Source organism: Sorex fumeus, unplaced genomic scaffold (assembly GCF_029834395.1).
Source record: "Sorex fumeus unplaced genomic scaffold, SorFum_2.1 ptg000019l, whole genome shotgun sequence".
NCBI lineage: Eukaryota > Metazoa > Chordata > Mammalia > Eulipotyphla > Soricidae > Sorex > Sorex fumeus.
This window is the reverse complement of record NW_026606076.1, coordinates 39432812-39450896: the sequence shown is the minus strand read 5'-3', so window position 1 is coordinate 39450896 and position 18085 is coordinate 39432812. Positions and strand designations below refer to the sequence as shown.

Genomic DNA, 18085 nt, shown 5'->3' with positions numbered 1-18085 from the left:
AATACAAATAAAGTATTCTTTATTTCTACATCCAGATGTTCCCCAATTGTCAGAGCTGCTGGTTCACAAAGAATACGCCCATTTATTTTATCCAAAACACTTTTCAGAAAGCGGTCACACCACATTCAATGAGGGAATCACCAGTTTCCGTGTTGCACTCTGGTTTCCGGTCCATTGCCCACCCACTGTCTGCTGCAGTTTGGCATAAATGTCTTCTTCCATTCCGTATGGACCTTTTCCTGGGACTGTTTCAAGGACACTCTTGACATCCTCCCCTGGCAAACAGCTGAGTGGTCTCTTTGCTTTTGTCTTTTTGGGGGGACTCACCTGGCGGAGCTCAGGGCTGACTCCTGGCTCTGTGCTCAGGAATCTCTCCTGGGGGGCTTGGTGGACCCTACGGGGTCCTGAGGATCGAACCTGGGTTTGCCGATTGCAAGGCCAGTGCTCTCCCTGCTATACTATCATCACTCTGGCTTCATGACTGGCTTTTTTTTTTTGTTTTGGTTTTCATTTGGGGGTCTTGGTTTTGGGGCCACACCGGGCGATGCTCAGGGCTTACTCCTGACTCTGCACTCAGGCATTACTCCTGGAAGTGCTGGTAGAAGATAAAATGCCGGGAATTGAACCTGGGTCAGCATCATGCAAGGCAAGCACCCTACTACTTATTACTCCAACCCTGGGTGGCATTTTCTTTAAAGCTCCTTTCACTGAGGGCATTTTGGAGGTTCATTCATGTGGTAACGTATATCAGTACTGAGTTCTCTGAACAGTATTTTTAAAATGAAGGCATAGAAATTCAACTCAAGAAATACTTCAAGAACGAGATGCCAGAGCAACAGTACAATGGGTAGAGTGCTTCTCTGAGTCGACAGGAATGAACCCTGAGTGCAAGGCCAAAAGTAAACCCCTCCCCCCCAAAAAAAGAAGGAAAGAAAGAGAAAGAGAGAAGAGGAAGGAAAGAAAGGAAGGAGGGAGGGAGGGAGGGAGGGAGGGAGGAAGGAAGGAAGGAAGGAAGGAAGGAAGGAAGGAAGGAAGGAAGGAAGATAGATGCCAGGGGTCAGAACATAGCACAGCTGGTAGGGCATCTGCCTTGCATGCAGTCAACCAGGGTTCAATCTCCAGCATCCCATTTAGACCCCAGAGCTCTCGAGGAATTATCCCTGACCACAGAGCCAGGGATAAGCCCCTGAGCACTGCCAGGTGTGGCAACAAAACAAAAACAAGTAAAAAAAGAACTGCAGAAAGGAAGCACCTGGCCTTCCAAAAGGCAATCCGATGGCATCATTTGAGAACCCGATATTCTGAAACGACTATCAAGGACCAATTTCTCAGTCCTGGGCTACTGGACCCTTTTGGCAGTTCTGTGGAAGAGTCTTCTCAGAGCCCCCATGAGGTCTTTGTTCCGGAGACTGTAGATGAAAGGGTTCAGCATGGGGGTGACCACCGTGTACATCACCGAGGGGATGGCACTCGAGTGAGAGCTCTGGGTCACGGCAGAGACCAGGTACACGCCAAGGAGCGTAAAATAAAACAAGGAAACCACAGAGAGGTGAGACGCGCAGGTGGAAAAGGCTTTAAACTTGCCCTGAGCCGAGGAGATTCTGAGGATGGAGGAGACGATCTTAGAGTAGGAGTAAAGGATGCCACCCAGGGGCCCGCCCGCCAGAATGACAGCCGCAATATACATCACCAGGTTGTTCAGAAGCGTGTCCGAACAAGCCAGCTGCACCATCTGTTTGAGTTCACAGAAAAAGTGGGGGATTTCCAAGTCCATGCAGAAGGACAGACGCAAGACCATTAAGCTCTGTAACAAAGAATGCAGGTGACTGATGACCCAGGACACCAGGACCAGCAGCCCACACAGCCAGGGATTCATGATGACCGTATAATGCAGGGGGTGGCAGATGGCCACGTAGCGGTCATAGGCCATCACGGTCAGGATGAAATCGTCCAGGCCTGTGAAGAGGATGAAAAAGTACATCTGGGTGAGGCAGCCCTCATAGCTGATGGCTCTGCTGTGTGTCTGGATGTTCTGCAGCATCTTGGGGACGATGGTGGAGGTGAAGCAGATGTCCACGAAGGACAGGTTGGCCAGGAAGAAGTACATGGGCGTGTGGAGGTGGGGGTCTGAGCTGACGGCCAGGATGATGAGCAGGTTCCCCAGCACGGTGATCAGGTACATGGACAGGAAGAGCCCGAATATGTAGATCTGCAATTCAGGGTCCTCTGATAGTCCCAAGAGGAAAAACTCAGACACTCTTGTAAGGTTCCCTGGGTCCATGTGCTGGGCTCAACTACCAGGAGAGGGAAATAGACCGTGATTGTGGTTTCTTTTTTTTTCTTTCTTTTTTTTTTTTTCTTTTCGGGTCATACCTGGCAATGCTCAGACGTTACTCCTGGCTCTGCACTCAGGAATTACTCCTGGCGGTGCTCAGGGGACCATATGGGATGCTGGGAATCGAACTCGGGTCGGCCGCATGCAAGGCAAATGCCCTACCCACTGTGCTATCACTCCAGCCCCTTTTTCTTTCTTTCTTTTTTTAATTAATGAAACACCATGAGGTACTGTTGTAGACTTACAAACTTTCATGCTTGCATTTCAGTTATACAATGATCGAGTACGCATCCCTGCACCAGTGCCCATTCTCCACCACCAATGAACCCAGTAGCCCTCCCACCCACCCCCAACCCCCCCACCCCTGCCCCACCTCTGTGGCAAGGCATTCCCTTTTGCTCTGTCTTTCCTTTAGGGTGTTGTGGTTTGCAATAGAGGTATTGAGTGGCCATCGTGTTCAGTCTATAATCTACTTTCAGCACACATCTCGCATCCCAAGCGAGTCCTCCAAAGACCCTTTATTTGGTGTTCCCTTCTCTATCTGAGCTGTCTTTCCCCCCAGCATGTGCTGCCGGCTTCCAAGATGTGAAGCAGACCTCCTGGTACTTACGTGATCATGGTTTCTGAATCGTCTACCTACCACAGCTCACACCCAGTATCACCTGCCGCCCCTCCCCTTCCCACAAGGTGTTTGTCTCACCCTAGAAACAGAAGTGGAGGAGTGAGAGAGAGAGAAGGCATAAAAAGGGGCATCTGTGATCTGTGGCTCTCTTTCAGCTTTTCACCAATATGTGAGAATGAATTTTGTTGTTGTTGCAGCTTTTTTTTTTGTTTGGAGGCCACACCTAGGCACTGCTCAGGGGTTACCCCTGGCTCTGCACTCAGGAATCCCTCCTGGCAGTGCTCAGGGGACCCTAGGGGATGTGGAGGTTCGAACCTAGGTCTGCAGCATGGAAAGCAGGCACCTTAATGGCAGGACTAGCGCTCTGACCCCCAAGCGTGGATTTTAAGATGAATGTTCAAAGGCTGAGACACTCAGGCCCAACACTACAGGATGAAAACAATAGGAGGGGCTGGAGGGATAGTCCCGAGGGCAGAGCATTGCCTTGCTTGCTGCTGACCTGGGTTCCAATCCCCAACATCCCTTAGAGTCCCCTGAGCACTGCCAAGAGTCATCCCTGAGTGCAGAGCTAGGAGTGAGCCCTGAGCACTGGTGGGTGTGACCCAGAAACAAAACCAAAAATAAAACAAAAGTTAATTGAGGCTGGAGACAAAGTCTGGGATGCTCACTCATCTGAACCTTCCTGGTACCCCATTTGCTTAATGAATACTGTGAAGAGTGATCTCTGAGCACAGAGACAGGAGTCAGCCCTGAACACCACAGGTTATGAGCCAAAAACAAACAACAACAATAACAATAAATGAGTTGGAGAAGCAGTAAGACAGTAGGAGGGCGTTTGTCTTACACACAGATGACTCAGTTTCGGTCCCTGGCATTCTATCGGATCCCTTGAGCACCGCCAGGAGTAATTCCTGAGTGCAGAGCCAGAAGTCAGCCCTGAGCCTCACTGGGTGGGGACCCAAAACAAACAAAAAGCTAAAAGATGTTATTGGTCTTATCTCACTATGAACAGGGTCCCATAAGCACCCGTGGTCAGCAGTGACCCAGTGCCTCTAAAACCAAATCCCTTTTCCTTTTGTGACTTTTAAGTCAGATGCCTCTTGATTCACACAAGTCGATCTTAATTCCCTGCCACAAGAGAAGGTGCGTCCACCAGAGAAGTGAAGACCCTGCAGAGATAATATCAGGCTGGCATTGTCCTGAGGATAAAGCCTCAAGGCCATGTTTAGACATTCACGCTAAGGTCACACACACACACACACACACACACACACACACACACACACACACACACGCACAGAGTCGCCAAAAGGAGCAATCCCATACTGACACAGCATCAGAAATAAAATGTCATCACTGGCATTACAAATCACTCCTTTTCTGAAGAATTCCCCTTGTTGGATCTCAATCCTAGGTATTTTAGGGTTCACCTGTAAATTGCCCCTTTCTTTCCTCCTCCCAGACAAGCTTCCCTGATTTGGTTCAAGTCTATCTTCAACCTTTCCTTTGTGTTGGATATTAACCCTAAGTGCTTTAGGCTTCACCAGTGAATTGAATTCCTTTCTTCCTCCCTGAAAAGCTTAACATGCTCATGTTAGCATTCCTCATTTGGTTAAAGTTTATCCTTAACCTTTTCCTTGTATTTTGCCTCTCATTGTCACAGTTCCCCAAGTCAGTCTTGATTGCTTATAAGCCAAAACTTTCTAGTAATTCTGAACTTGTATTTCTACTGCTTTGTATTTGAAGTGCTGAATATTTGTACCTGCTTTTCTATCTCCCCTATAACCTCTTTATAGTTCACTATAGAGCAATGTCCTTTGGTTAAACACAGAAAGACCATTAATGCTATGCTCCTAATGTTTGGCAGTTGATTGACTCTGAGATATATCAGCTCCTGGGCATAATTACTTCGTCATAATTACTTGACTCAGGCTTCAGTTGCTGTCCTTCCTAACACCCCAAAAGGGAGGTCCTGCCGTGGGACTGGGATGGACCCGGGGTGAGTGGCAAAGCGACCCGGCATCAAAATGGCACATTCTATAAAGCACACACACGTGGTCTTCTTACAAGCTGTGCAACCTAAGAGATAGGGCCACAGTGGGAAAGGACAAGCTGAACTGGCCTGACGACTTAGTCTGGGATTTACGGTAAAAGCCTTGCTTGCTCTCAGAGCCCAGAGAACTAAGTGTTGGGATCTTTGTCTCTTGCTGTGTTCATCCAAACAATTGCAAGAATTGATAACTTATACAACTAGAGGGAAAGATAAAAGCAATGTAGATGTCCCTGGGAGACAGAGTGTCTTCTTGAGTTGATCTCCCCAAGAAAATTTCCTCTGCCAAATGTTTATCTCTGTAAATGACCAATCACACCTATGTCCTTACCTCAACCCCCCTTCAGATGTTCTAGAAGTATGCTAGCAACTCTGCATTAAACGGACCATTTTTACCATCGACTGTGGTCCCCCATCTCCCTATGTCTCTATCTCTACTGTTGGGGAGCCCTGGGGGTGGGGAATCAGGGAGCCAGCTCTGAGCCACCGAATGCACAAGCATGTCGCAGCTGCAGCCCCCGTGATTTACATTGTGAACTCACACACTTGGGTTTGGTAAAATGTTTGGTGTCCACTAACAAATCCATACATACATGTCACAAATGAAGAAAGCATCTGCAAGGCAAAAGTCTGCCACACGACCATTTGAATTTGTTCATTTGTTTGGTGTTTTGTTTTTGGGGGGAGGTACAATCCTTGGAGGTGTCTCCTGTCTATGCTTATCATGCGGTGCTGAGGAGTGGAATCCAGACCTCCCTCTATAATGCCGGCATTCATCCCATTGAGCAATTTTTCCCATCGTATTAGTTTTTCACAGAAATACAGCAGAGAGTGTGCTCGCCTTGCATGAGGCCAGATGGTGCCAACAAGCTCCTCTAGGAGGGATTCCGGAAGTGCAGAGCCAGGAGTAACCTCTGAGCATCTCCGGGTGCGGCCCAAAACCAGAAAGAAATATAGAGCCAAAGGAAACGCTGTTGTGATTTGGTATTTTGCAATCATTATCCTTGCCTAGACTTTTTGAACATCATAATAGAAATGAAGAGCAAGAGGTCTATCTGGTCCACAGGAGGAAGCTCTCCACAGAGGGGCATGGGTGAGGCCAGGGAAGGGCCCACTAGGGCAATGAGAGAGGGCAGTGAACACTATGGACAAGGACTGAGTGCTGAAAGGGAGTGCTACCCTATAAGGGACAGTATTTAAACCACAGTGCAAGAGATGCAAGAGCTGAAGCTATAGCACAGCGGGTAGGGCATTTGCCTTGTTCCCGGCCACCCTGGGTTCGTTCGATTCCCAGCATCCCATATGATTCCCCGAGCAACAACAGGAGAAATTGCTGAGTGCAGAGCCAGGACTTACCCCTGTGCTAACCCCTGTGCATCGCTGGGTGTGACCCAAAATGCAAAAAAAAAAAAAAGGAAAGAAAGAAAGAAAGGAAGGAAGGAAAAGAAAAGAAAAGTAAGTCAAAGGTGACTCACTGGTAAAGAACAATTTGCACATCCCTCCACATTGGTGATTTTTGGTACTCCTAAAACACTGTGAGTTTTCATTTTTCTGTGACAATCACATGGGAATCAGGCCCATATCTGGCTGGGCAGTTCTCACTGGCCATAGAACAATGCTTGCGCCCAGCTTGGCTCGACCATCGGAGAGTGCCCACTGGGCAGGAGAACTTACCCTGAGGTCCCTGAGAGGCAGGACTCCGTGTCAGAGTCAGCCTGTCCCCGGGACGACTGATGGGGAGCTGGGTCTCAGTCCCCACATGAGACGGCAGGCTGGGGTACAGCATCGGTCCCGGGACCAGAATCAGGATTCCAGAAGCAGCAAGTGAGTGCCGGCACACATGAGGTTGCTCTGGCCAGAAACCCAGAGCAGAGCAAGTATTCAAGCCTTGGAGCCGCTCATTAGCACGGGTTCCTCCCGCCGTGCACGAGATTCCCTTGGGGGTGGACATGAGACTGGACAGAAATAATGAAAAAAATAACCCAAACTTCCCTGGAGAGCAACTTAGGAGCAATGCAAAATCTGCACTTTCCACTTTGTCCCCATCAACTCTCCTGCCTTTCAGAGTCCTAAACTCACAACACCGACTCACATCCTTGTGCATAATAGTTCTTCAAACTCAGGAGTTGTTTTTGTTTTTGTTTTTACATCACTGCATTAGCCATGTATTGGTAACAGGCAATATTTTTTTTTTTAGCTTTTTGGGTCACACCCAGTGATGCTCAGAAATTACTCCTGGTGGTGCTCAAGGGACCATATGGGATGGCAAGGATCGAACCAGGCTCAGCCATTTGCAAGGCAAATGCCCTACCCGCTGTACTATGACTCTGGCCAAGTAACAAGCAATCTAAAATAAATTCTCGGGGGGCTGCTACAGAGGCAGGCTTGAGGGGTGCTTGGAAAATTGGAGACAATGGTGGAGGGAAGTGACAGTGTGGCATTGATGTTGGGATATTGAATGCCTGTAGCAAATCATCATGAATAAAAAATTAAAGAAATAAATAAAAAGTAAGAAAAATCATCGTGAGCCACTTTGTCAACCACAATGTTCATATAAAGTGTAGGGGAGATTTACATGTTGTACACCTTATCTATTTCATGTAAACTCCAAAATATATTAGTAGAGAAATTTTTTAAATTTTATTAATGACAGGTAAAATATGATTATTACCATAATGAGAGCCAAGCACAAAATAAATTTGAATGCCATATATTTTAAATTCCAGAGCTGAAAACTAATGTAATTGAAAATCGATATTTTTTATTATATTTTATTAAATGGTTTTAATTTCCTTGTTTCCATAAGTTAAAATCATAGAGCAATCACAAATTGGATTCTACTGGTTTACTTTCTGATCATTCTATTTGCAAATTCTTTCGTCTCATTGGAGCAAACAGTATAAAGTAAATGTATCAGGTGCCTACAGGGAAAGGTTGGGGTTAGGGGAGAAACTGGGGACATTGGTGGAGGGAAGATCACACTTGTGTTATTGGAACACTTGACTGAAACTAGTGTATTATAAAAAAATATAAATCTTGTTTAAACAAAAATAACTTTATTTTTTGGATGAACATGAACAGTATCCTGCTGAGTGAAATGAATCAGAAGGAATGAACAGACATACAATGACTGTATTTGTTTGGAATATATATATATATATATATATATATATATATATATAGTCACAATCACGATCATCCTGTTATTCGCCGATTGCCTCCAGCAGGTCCCAGTAACATCTCCTTTGTCCTAGCCCTGAGACTTTAAAAAGTGCCATATTCAAGTCTCTTTCAGGGTTAGAACAATGAGACCCATCATTGTTACTGGTATTTGGCATATTGGGTACACCACGGGGAGTTTGCCAGACTCTGCCGTGTGGGCAGGTTACATTCGGTAGCCTGCCACATTGTCCAAAGTAAAAATCAGATTATAAGATGTCGCACTATATATAGTAGAAGAAGAATATCCATTGCCAGGGAAAACAGGGGTTAGGAGGACTGGTCATTGGTTAAAACTATCCATGAGTGTATGTGGGGCTGAGAGCAGATAAGATAGAGAAGAGACCAGCATGAATATAACAACTGGGAATGATCACACTGGACAAAAGCTAAGGGTTAAAAGTAGGTAAGGGATATTCTTGGTAACCTTTAAGTATCACTATTGCAAACCGCAGTGCCCAAAAGGAAGGAGCAAGATAGAGAGAGACAGAGACAGAGAGAGACAGAAAGAGACAGAGAGACAGAAAGAGACAGAAACACAGAGGGGGTGGGGAGAAGGGGAGGGAGGGAGTAGAAAAGAGGCAGGCAGGGGGTGGGAGGTGGGGGGTGATGGGAGGGAACCGGGGGACACTGGTGCTGGGAAATGTACACTGGTGGAGGGATGGGTGTTGGAATACTGTTTGACTATAATCCAATCATGAGCAGCTTTATAAGGGTCTATCTCATGCTGATTCAATAATAAAGTTAAAAAATGAAATAAAATAAAAAATGGAAATATTTAAAATAAATAAATAAAAATAAATTTATTTTTTAAAAGGATTTCCCCAAACTCTAGTGCTGAGGGTCCTGGCTACTGGATTAGGTTCCACGTGTCTGAAAAATAAAGACTCAGTGCTGGAGAGATAGTTCATCAGGTGGGTGCTTCACTTGCATGCAACTGCCCTGACTTCCATCCCTGGGTCGGCTTCAGGAGCTGAGAGTATCTGCCCATCAGGACCCGCTGGCCTATGGCGATGAAATGAAGTTCTTCTAATCTTCCCTTGGCGCTCCATGACTCTCAATCGGCTCTCAATGATCTAACAGTGAATTTTACACTGGAACAAATAAGGTTCCGAGGTCATCTGTCTATTCTGGCTAAGGCAGGGCTGCCGATTTAATTTCCTTTCATAGGGGAAGAACAAGTCATGACTATTGTCCTGGGAAAGCAAATGAAAATTTCATTTTGTACCTTTTTTTTTTTTTGGCTTTTTGGGTCACACCCGGCAATGCACAAAGGTCACTCCTGGCTCTGCACTCAGGAGTTACTCCTGGTGGTGCTCAGGGGACTATATGGGATGCTGGGGATCAAACCCTGGTCGGCCTTGTGCAAGGCAAACGCCCTACCTACTGTCCTATTGCTCCAGCCCCTGCACCTTATTTTTTTTTAATTTTTTTTATTTTTTTATTAGTGAAACATCATGAGGTACAGTTATAGACTTGCAAATTTTTGTGCTTGGGTTTCAGTTATACAATGATCAAGTACCCATCCCTCCCCTTATATTTTAAGAAGAAATAGAAGGCCGATAGAAGGCCAGAGCTATAGGAGAGCAAGGAGGGCGTTTTCCTTGCGTGCAGTCCCCCGGGGCCCACCAGGAGTGATTGCTGAGTACAGCCAAGAGTGACCCCTGAGCATCACCAGTTGTGGCCCCAAAACAAAACAAAAGCTGAATTTGGTCCCTTAAATAAATGAACTTTGTTTAATCCAGTGAGTCTGATGATACAGAGAAATTTCCCAAATTTTCCCATAGAAAATTTCCCAAATTTTCCCATAGGAAATAAAAATAGAATGGAGCTGGTGCTGGAGCATAAGGACAGCAAGGTGGGCACTTGCTTTGCATGCAGCTGACCGGGTCCTGTCTCCAAATAGCTAGAAATTATTACTCTGGACAGGAACTGAGGGTTGCAAGTAGGTTGCAAGTAGGTAAAGGGATGATAACCTTTATTATCTGTATTGCAAAGCATAATGCCCAAAAGGAGGGTGTGTGTGTGTGTGTGTGTGTGTGTGTGTGAGAGAGAGAGAGAGAGAGAGAGACGGAGGGACAGAGAGACAAACAGGCAGAGAAAGAGAGAGGAAAAGTGCCTGTAGTAGAGGCAGGCGGAACTGGATGGGTGAAGGAGGCGAGAGGGAAACTGGGGACATTGGTGGTGGGAAATTACACTGGTGAAGAAAGGTGCTGGACTCATTTGTGGAGCATAAAACAACGTAACAGGAGGCTGACACCTAAGGACAGTAGATACACAGGACAGTAGATTGCTCCATAGCTGGAAGCCTGCCTCATGAGCAAAGGGGAGAAGGCAGCTGGAATAGAGAAGGGATCACTAAGAAAACGATGGCTGGAAGAACCGGTCGCGATAGGAGATGTGTGCAGAAAGTAGATAAAGAACTGAACATGATGGCTTTTCAGTAGCTACATGGCAAAACAGTGCCCAAAAGTAGAGAGAGTGTGGGGAAAATTGTCTGCCAGTGCTGGAACACTGTTTGACTGAAATTCAGTCATGAACAACCCTGTAACTGTGTATCTCACTGTGATTCAATTAAAAATTTAAAAAAAAGTAACTGCCTCCAAATGTGACCTGGACAAGTCGCATCAGGGGTGAATTCTGCTGGATGGTTTTTGTTAACTCTCAACGGTAGGGGCCAGAACGAGAGGACAGCAGGGAGGGTGTTTGCCTTCATGCAGCACACCTGGGTTCGAGCCCTGGCATACCTTAGAGTACCTTGAGCACCGCCAGGAGTGATTCCTGAGTGCAGAGCCAGGAGGAACCCCTGAGTATCACCAGGGGTGACCAAGAAATAAAACAAATGAAAGATCCAACGCAAACAACAGTTTTCAAACTCTCCAATGCATTTCATGAGAACAGAATATTCTTGAGCTCTAAGCCCAAAGCCATCGTATCAACCTGCGAATGTTACCAGCTATGGGCAGTACACAGAAAAGTCAACTAGAAGCCAATATCTGTATGTGTTCAAATGTGCTCGTCGCGTGCCTTCTGTGGTCAGGCCAATTTTCCCACCCCAGATGCTGACAGAGATGGATGAAAGAGGGAGGAAACGGGAGCCAGGCGGGTTGGTGATCAATACAGTTTATTCCAATCTCGCCTTCCTCTTCTTCCTTCCAGTATCACCCACTGCCCACATCCCCTCTTTTTGCCCATTCTGACAGCCAATCATGAAGGGTTGCGAGTAGCAGTTATACATAGGTCAGATAGCACAATCAACAAATAAAAACCCTTCCTTCCGGGGAAGCTTCTTCTAAGACAAACATCTCATCCTGCTAGGAGATCAACAAGACCAAATTTCATCTAAGGGCATATTTCCCCTTTCCTTAAAACATAAACAATCATTTTAAATTTACTTCTTCATAATATTTCCAGTCATTTTGTATGGACACAATAAAAGATAATTAAGATTATAGGGTGACTCTCCTGGGGACATCACACTTATGAATCCCAGACTGCAGTCCTCAGGCCAGGTTAGTCCTTCCTAACCCCAGCAGGGTCCTTGTCCAATCACTTCTCTTTGGTTCGTGACAAAATTTGTCCACAAGAGTTAACAAAACACATCCATTCTCTTAATTTATAAGTTTTATGGTACTTGGCCAGTCCTGTTAAAATGCCAGAGTAACTTACAACTTGATCTGGTTACATCCAGTCCCTCTGTCAGGACCCTGCTCTGGGGGTGCTGGGAATTAAGGGCAACTGAGGCTTAAATCGAGTTAATATGAAATATGGCCAGGAGTAACTATTATTCAGAGTCAATTAACTCCCAACTTGCAAAAGCATAGCATGCACTGTCTTCCTGTGTCTATACAAAAAGTACATTGCTCTAACGTAAACTATGTAAAGGACATAAGCAAAACAGAAAAGCAATATTTCACTTACAAATACAAAATCCAGAGACCTCTGAAGAATCCAACCTTATAGTTCACAGGTTCTGAAAGGGGAAATGAGTGGTCAACAGAGAGAGGAAGCAGAGCACAAAGGAGAAGTGACAGATGAATAGAAGTGCCTCAAAACACTGTGATGGGTGGTAGTACAACTATGCTTAAGAAATGTATGTGTTTGACGATGGCCACTCAATAACTGTATTGCGAACCACAACACCCAAAAGGAGAGAGAGAGCAAAAGGGAATTCACTGCCACAGAGGCGGAATGGAGGGGTGGGGAGGATAGTGGGAGGCATATTGAGATCATTGGTGGTAGACGGATGGTTACCAGATCACGGTATAACATAAACGCAAGCATGAAAGTTTGTAAGTCTACAAGTGTACCTCATGGTATATCACTATTAAAAAAAAAAAGAAGCACTGCAGCACTGTCCTACTGTTGTTCATCGAGCTGCTTGAATGGGTAACAGTAACATCTCACAGCAAACAGAAAAAGAAAAAGAAAAAATTGTATGTGTTTGGGGGGTTAGAGAGATTAGTACAGCAGATTAGGAGCTTCCCTTGCATACAACTAAGCTAAGGTCAATAATCCAAGAAACACCAGGACTGATTCCTCAGAACAGAGCCAGGACTAAGTCCTAAGCAGTATTGGGGGGTGTAGACCAAGTACAAATAAAAAATGAAGTCACAAAAGAATTGGGAATGCCAGGTGGATGACAAATAGATGAAGGGGGAAAATGGTTACAGAAGGAACGGTGACATCAGAGAGACCACAAAACATGGTCCACTTCAACTCTAGCTGATGCAGGTTCAGTGCCCAACTTTTCATGATACTCAGAGCCCTCAAGGATTGTTCCCTGAGCACAGAGACAGGAATCAGCCCTGACCACAACCTGGGGTGGACCCAAACCACAACAACTGAAGAAATATCCAGAAGAAGCACTGGGGATCCCACAATCTGGTCATCATTCCAGAACACGAATCTCTGAAGTTGCAATCAATGATAAATTCCTCAGTCCCGAGCTACTAGACCCTTTGTAGCAGTTCCTTGGAAAAGTCTTCTCAGAGCCCCCATGAGGTCTTTGTTCCTGAGGCTGTAGATGAAGGGGTTCAGCATGGGGGTGACCACCGTGTACATCACCGAGGGGATTGAAATAGAGTGAGAGCCATGGGCGCCAGCAGAGCTCAGGTACACACCTAGGGCTGTGCCATAGAACAAGGAGACCACAGAGAGGTGAGACGCGCAGGTGGAAAAGGCTTTAAACTTCCCCTGGGCTGAGGAGATTTTCCAGATGGAGGAGACGATCTTACAGTAGGAGTAAAGGATGCCAGAGAGAGGACCACCCGCCAATAGCACAGATAAGCTGTAAAGCACCATGTTGTTCACAAGCGTGTCTGAACAAGCCAGCTGCACCATCTGTTTGAGTTCACAGAAAAAGTGGGGGATTTGCAAGTGCGGGCAGAAGGACAGATGTAAGATCATTAAACTCTGTAACAGAGAATGCAGGTGACTGATGACCCAGGACACCAGGACCAGCAACCTACACAACCGGGGATTCATGATGACTGTATAATGCAGGGGGTGGCAGATGGCCACGAAGCGGTCATAGGCCATCACGGCCAGGATGATATCATCCAGGCTTCCGAAGGCGACAAAAAAATATATCTGGGCAATGCAGCCTTCATAGGTGATGGCCTTGCTGTGTGTCTGGATGTTCACCAGCATCTTGGGGACAGTGGTTGAGGTGAAGCAGATGTCCACCAAGGACAGGTTGGACAGGAAGAAGTACATGGGCGTGTGGAGGTGGGGGTCTGAGCTGACGGCCAGGATGATGAGCAGGTTCCCCAGCACGATGATCAGGTACATGGACAGGAAGAGCCCAAAGATGTAGATCTGCAATTCAGGGTCCTCTGATAGTCCCAAGAGGAAAAACTGGGGGAGTCGTGTAAAGTTCTGTGGATCCATGTGTGAGACCAGCGATGGTGGTTTCCAATTCTCTCTCTGCAGCTCTCAGCCATGCTCCGACACTGCCGGCCTTTCATTAAGACATAAAGTAAGGAGTAAATGAAAGGTATCCTGGGGTCTAAAGATTCAATCGTTTTTGTTTTTTATTTTGGGTCATACCAGACAGTAGTCAGGACATACTACTGGTTCTGTGCTCAAGGATATTCCTGTTGGCTCAGGACCACTAAGGCACCTCGGATCAAACCCAGGTCAGCTGCAGAGAAGAAAAGCACCGTATCCGCTGGACTCTGGTCCCCCAGTTCAATATTAAATGGAAAATTGTGGGAAATAAAATAATGCAAGATGAGCTCCATTAAAATGTGTGTGGAAGGGGACTGGAGAGGTAATAGAGCAGGTAAGGTTTTTTTCCCACACGCTCCTAAACTTGGTTTGATCTGTGACTACTCATATACCCTGAGCACAACCTGGAACATTTCTGAGTGCAGAGCCAGGAGTAACACCAAAGCACTGACAGTTCTGGACCTAGAACAGAGGGGGAAAAGATGCGTGGGTCAAATACTCCACAGCCTCTCGATTACCCTCCTATGAGAGTGTATGGCTTTAGCGATACTTCTGGAATCTCATGGTGATGTTTAGTCCAAGGATAAAGATGAAAACCTTCAGAGAATACGTGGATAACATGACGTTTAGCAATAAACTAATCACAAACACTGCAAAGAAACCACTAAGGACTCTAAGACATGAAACATGGAGGGGAAATTTATAGCGCTTGACATGTGCCCTGTCACTTCCTCTCCAGTCCTATTCATTAATTTTTTCACAGAAATACACATAGAAATGGGAACCCAGACATATGGTAAAAATGGGCATGATATGTGCCATGCATTGGACTGAGATGAGTTCAATCCTTGGAACCCCGTATGGTAGTAGAGCCACACACTGAAAGGGATTCCAGAGTGCAGAGCCAGGAGTAAGCCCTGAGGACCACATGCCTCCCCAAAAAGAGAAAAGAGAAATGCAGAGTGAAAGAAAAGACACTGAGATCTTATGAATAAAGGTAAAGGTAAAGGTAAAGGCCCTCCCGTTGATCGTCGATTTGCTCGAGCGGGCCCAGTAACGTCTCCATTGGAGACTTTGTTGTTACTGTGTCTGGCATATCGAATACTCTCAGTAGCTTGCCGAGATCTTATGAATGGAGGTGACAAAATGATATTGGCATCCGGTCATTCATTCTATTTGGAATTTCTAAACATTTTCTTGGAATCTCAAATATTTCAAAAATAAAAAAGAATAAAAATTTAAAAAATCAAAATTTTGTTGGAGTCAGTAATATAAAGTCAATGTGTTATGTGCCTAAAGAGGCAGGTTGGAACTCCTGGGAATACATCCGAGAGCCAAAAATGTATAGTCAAAGTGACATCTGCACCTGTTTGTTCATTGCAGCACTCTTTACAATAGCCAGAATCTGGAAAAAACCTGAGTGCCCAAGAACAGATGACTGGTTAAAGAAACTTTGGTACATCTACACAATGGAGTACTATGTAGCTGTTAGAAAAGATGAAGTCGTGAGTTTTACATACAACTGGTAACACATGAAAAGTATCATGCTAAGCGAAATGAGTCAAAAAGAGAGGGATAGACATAAAAAGATTGCATTCATGTGGGGGACATAAAGTAACAAAATAGGAGATTAATACCCAAGAACAGCCGAGATCAGTACCAGGAGGATTACTCCATGGCTTAGAGGTCAGCCGGGCACTCGAGGGGAAAGGGCAGCTCAGATAGAGAAGGAAGCCCCAAATAAAGGGTGTTTGGAGGATTCTCCCAGAGGGGAGATGCTTGTTGAAAGTAGACCATGGACTGAACATGATTGCCACTCAATGCCTCTTTTGGAAACCACAACACCCAAATGGAGAGCGAGAACAGAGGGGAATGCCCTGCCACAGAGGCAGGGTGGGATGGGGGAGATGGGTGTGGGAAGGATACTGGGATCCGTGGTGGTGGAAAATGGGCACTGGTGGAGGGATGGGTACGTGATCATTGTATAATCAAAACCTAAGCACAAAAATTTGCAAATCTACAACTGTACCTCATGAAAAAAATTAAAAATAAAGAGGCAGGTTGGGATGGAGGAAAAACAGGGGCATTGGTGAGGGATGGACACACTGACAGTGTTGGAACTCCAAATGCCTGAAAAAAAAACTCTATAATGAAAAGCTCTGTGATTCCTGGTGTTTTAATACAAATAAATTATTTTTAAATTTCTATTGGCAATCAGCCTGGCTGGAGTGATAGCACAGTCGTAGGGCGTTTGCCTTGCACACTGCTGGCCAGGTCGACCCGGGTTCGATTCCTCCGCCCCTCTCAGAGAGCCCAGCAAGCTCCGGAGAGTATCTCGCCCACATGGCAAAGCCTGGCAAGCTACCCGTGACGTATTTGATATGCCAAACACAGTAAAAACAAGTCTCACTGTAGAGACGTTACTGGGCCCGCTCGAGCAAATTGGCAATCAACACGCCTGTTTGGGAGCTTTGCCATCAATATACAGCTAAGTACATCTCATTGTCTAAAACAATTTTTCACTCTCATGTCAGCATCCATCCCTCTACTGATTGTTTTCTATACTGCCCACATTCTGTTGGAAACTTTTCATTTTTCTATGACAACCACACAGGCTTCTGGGCACAAAATTTGGCTGTATGGTTCTCACTGGCAATAGCTCTCTGCTTGCGGGCTCCTTGCTTGACGATCAGAGAGTGTCCACTGAGAGGGAAGACTCACCTTGGAGTCCCTGCGAGGCAGAACTTTGTGTCAGAGTGAGCCTGTCACCAGAATTCTGAATTGGGGCTGGGTCTCGGTCCCCACACGAGCCAGCAGGCTGGGGTACAGCATCCTTCCCGGAACCAGAGTCAGGATTCCAGAAGCAGCGAATGTGTCCCGGCGCACATGAGGTGGCTCTGGCCAATGGTCCAGAGCAGGGCAGGTATTCTAGCCCCGGAGTAACTCATTAGCAAGGGCTCCCCCGCCCTGCACAGGATTTCCCTGGGGGAGGATGCTGGCTGGACAGAAATAATGGAAAAATTGCCCAAGCTTCCCTGGAGAGCATCTTGGGAGCGATGCAAAATCTGTGCTTTCCACTTTGTCCCCATCAACTCTCAACTCTCAACTCTCCTGCCTTTCAGAGACCTAAGTTCACAACACTGTCTCACATCCTTGTACATAAGAGTTCTTCAGACTCAGGAGTTGTTCTGTTGTTGTTTTTTTAATCACTCCATTAGCAATGTATTGGTAACAAGTTGTTACCAATATTGGTAATAAAGTGTAGGGGAGATTTACATATTGTAGACTTTATCTATTTCATGTCAGGAACGAGGCTCTTTCTCATAAACATTGTCTTCGTAAGATTCAGCTGTAGTCCTACCTTTCCACACTCACGGTCGAAGTCGGCCAGCATTTGTGCCACTTGGCTAATGTTTGGTGTTATTAAAACAATGTCATCAGCAAAGCGGAGGTGGTGTAGTTGCCGACCATCTATCTTCACTCCCATTCCTTCCCATTCCAGTCGTCACATGATGTTCTCGAGGGTGAAACAGAATAGTTTTGGTGAAATGGTATCACTCTGCAGAACCCCTCTCTTGACATTCCTGATGCCCCATTCGCTCTCAACAGAACGACCATCTCTGAATGCAGCAGCTATGTGTACCTAGGTCCAGAAGTCAACATGACAAATGACCTGGTATCTGAGCTGCGCAGGAGGAAGTGATCGGCTTGGAACGCCTTCAACGGCCTCGAAGAAATAGCTAAGAGGACGAACAACCTCCAGCTCCGGGCACATCTCTTTGATTCCACTGTTATTCCTGCATTAACATAGGCCTCAGAAACCTGGGCCCTACGCAAACAGGATAAGAACGCTATTCGGGTCTCCCAAAGAGGAATTGAAAGAGCTATGCTTGGAATATCATGTTTC

The 18085-nt window shown here is 45.9% G+C and overlaps 2 protein-coding genes across 2 annotated transcripts; both read right to left on the bottom strand.

Moving 5' to 3' along the window:
* Window positions 1-1339: 1339 nt before the first annotated feature.
* LOC130022266 (olfactory receptor 7A10-like) lies at window positions 1340-2281 on the bottom strand. Its single transcript, XM_056113016.1, has one exon. It carries the CDS (start codon window positions 2279-2281, stop codon window positions 1340-1342), a length of 942 nt encoding a protein of 313 aa, XP_055968991.1.
* Window positions 2282-13164: 10883 nt separating this feature from the next.
* On the bottom strand, window positions 13165-14118 carry LOC130022265 (olfactory receptor-like protein OLF4). Its single transcript, XM_056113015.1, has one exon. It carries the CDS (start codon window positions 14116-14118, stop codon window positions 13165-13167), a length of 954 nt encoding a protein of 317 aa, XP_055968990.1.
* Window positions 14119-18085: the final 3967 nt, after the last annotated feature.

What these genes read in the sequence shown, in the direction of transcription:
- LOC130022266 (XM_056113016.1), bottom strand. Translation starts at nt 2,281, where the DNA reads ATGGACCCAGGGAACCTTACAAGAGTGTCTGAGTTTTTCCTCTTGGGA.
- LOC130022265 (XM_056113015.1), bottom strand. Translation starts at nt 14,118, where the DNA reads ATGGATCCACAGAACTTTACACGACTCCCCCAGTTTTTCCTCTTGGGA.